This window comes from Fragaria vesca, linkage group LG5 (assembly GCF_000184155.1).
Source record: "Fragaria vesca subsp. vesca linkage group LG5, FraVesHawaii_1.0, whole genome shotgun sequence".
NCBI lineage: Eukaryota > Viridiplantae > Streptophyta > Magnoliopsida > Rosales > Rosaceae > Fragaria > Fragaria vesca.
Genome location: NC_020495.1, coordinates 25,666,325 through 25,667,536, shown reverse-complemented (window position 1 = coordinate 25,667,536; position 1,212 = coordinate 25,666,325). Strand labels below are relative to the sequence as shown.

The following is a 1,212-nucleotide window of genomic DNA, read 5'->3' as shown; positions in this document are numbered from 1 at the left end:
ACTACTCTCTCTCTCTCTCTCTCTCTCTCTCTCTCTCTCTCAAGTGTTCGAAATAAGGTTAATTAATGTTGAGCTCTTCTTTATAGTTTATTCCATCTCAAATCGCCCGAGTGTTTATTGAAAGGATCTGGATCCTCTCTGTTGAAATACCAATATCGTTTATTTGATTGTTTTATAGTTCTTTGGTCGAAAAGAACGTTCATTGAAGAAGGGAACAGAACAAAAATACATATGTTCATTGAAGAAGGGAATGGAACAAATATACATCTGGAAATTGAATGAAGAACCAACAATTGAATACAAGATTGACTGCATAATACAAGACCACATGCAGCAAACAGACGCAAAAGGAACCAGTGATAATTAGGGGGCACAACATCTGAATGCTGCGTTGGGTATAACTAAGGGTAAATTTGGAATTTTAAACATGATCTCCTAGGGCTGGGTCTACTTAGGAATTTGCTGGGTCTATCTAGCGTGACCCTAAATGTGACATACCAGTTAGTTATACATACTAGTCCAACAATCAATGCAAGCTAGAACAATGAAGATCACAGAAGCATGATGTTGCTATCTCTTGCTGTTCCAATGGAACGAGACGATTTTAGTAGTATTTCTCGTTCAGTATACGAGTTTCCATGCGGTTATCGCAGCTGTTGGATATGAGATTCCAGTTAGAACTGAGCAAAGGTCTCTGCTGTTCTTGACGTTGATCTTGCTCATTGTCATTGGTGGTGTTAGTGATGACTTGAAGTTCTTGAATGTCTAGTATTTCGACTCTGCGATTGGTCTTTTTCCTGATCTTGATGGCTACGTCTTGTGGAATAAATCTACCATACACGCTCACCCTGCACTCCTTTTTCTCTATCAAATGTGTCTCCAGTTCTGTAAAATTACATAATCATCATGAAGCATACGAACATATAGTCTGGATTTAGTACTTGAAAGAAAAAAAGAAAGAAAAAAAACAGGTGGTTGATGAAATCTCTCACCTCGCATATCAAGAAGGGCTCTCTTTACTTTTCTGTAACAACCGTTGCAGTCGATATTGATTCTCATCAGCATGCAACAGAACTGATCCAACATGATCAACTTGCATCAAATGATGCAGATACTAGAAATCCTAATGAAAATATGACTTGATTTTATTGATGAGCATACCTTGTCTGTCATGAACTTGTGATCAGATTTGAGAGAGATGTAATATGATTG

The 1,212-nt window shown here is 37.7% G+C and overlaps 1 protein-coding gene across 1 annotated transcript; it reads right to left on the bottom strand.

Moving 5' to 3' along the window:
- Positions 1 to 217: 217 nt before the first annotated feature.
- LOC101298895 lies at positions 218 to 1,212 on the bottom strand. The gene is made up of 2 exons (XM_004300484.1): positions 993 to 1,212; positions 218 to 885 (listed from the first exon to the last, which is right to left on the bottom strand). Exons 1-2 carry the CDS (start codon positions 1,084 to 1,086, stop codon positions 605 to 607), a joined length of 375 nt encoding a protein of 124 aa, XP_004300532.1. The 5' UTR covers positions 1,087 to 1,212; the 3' UTR covers positions 218 to 604.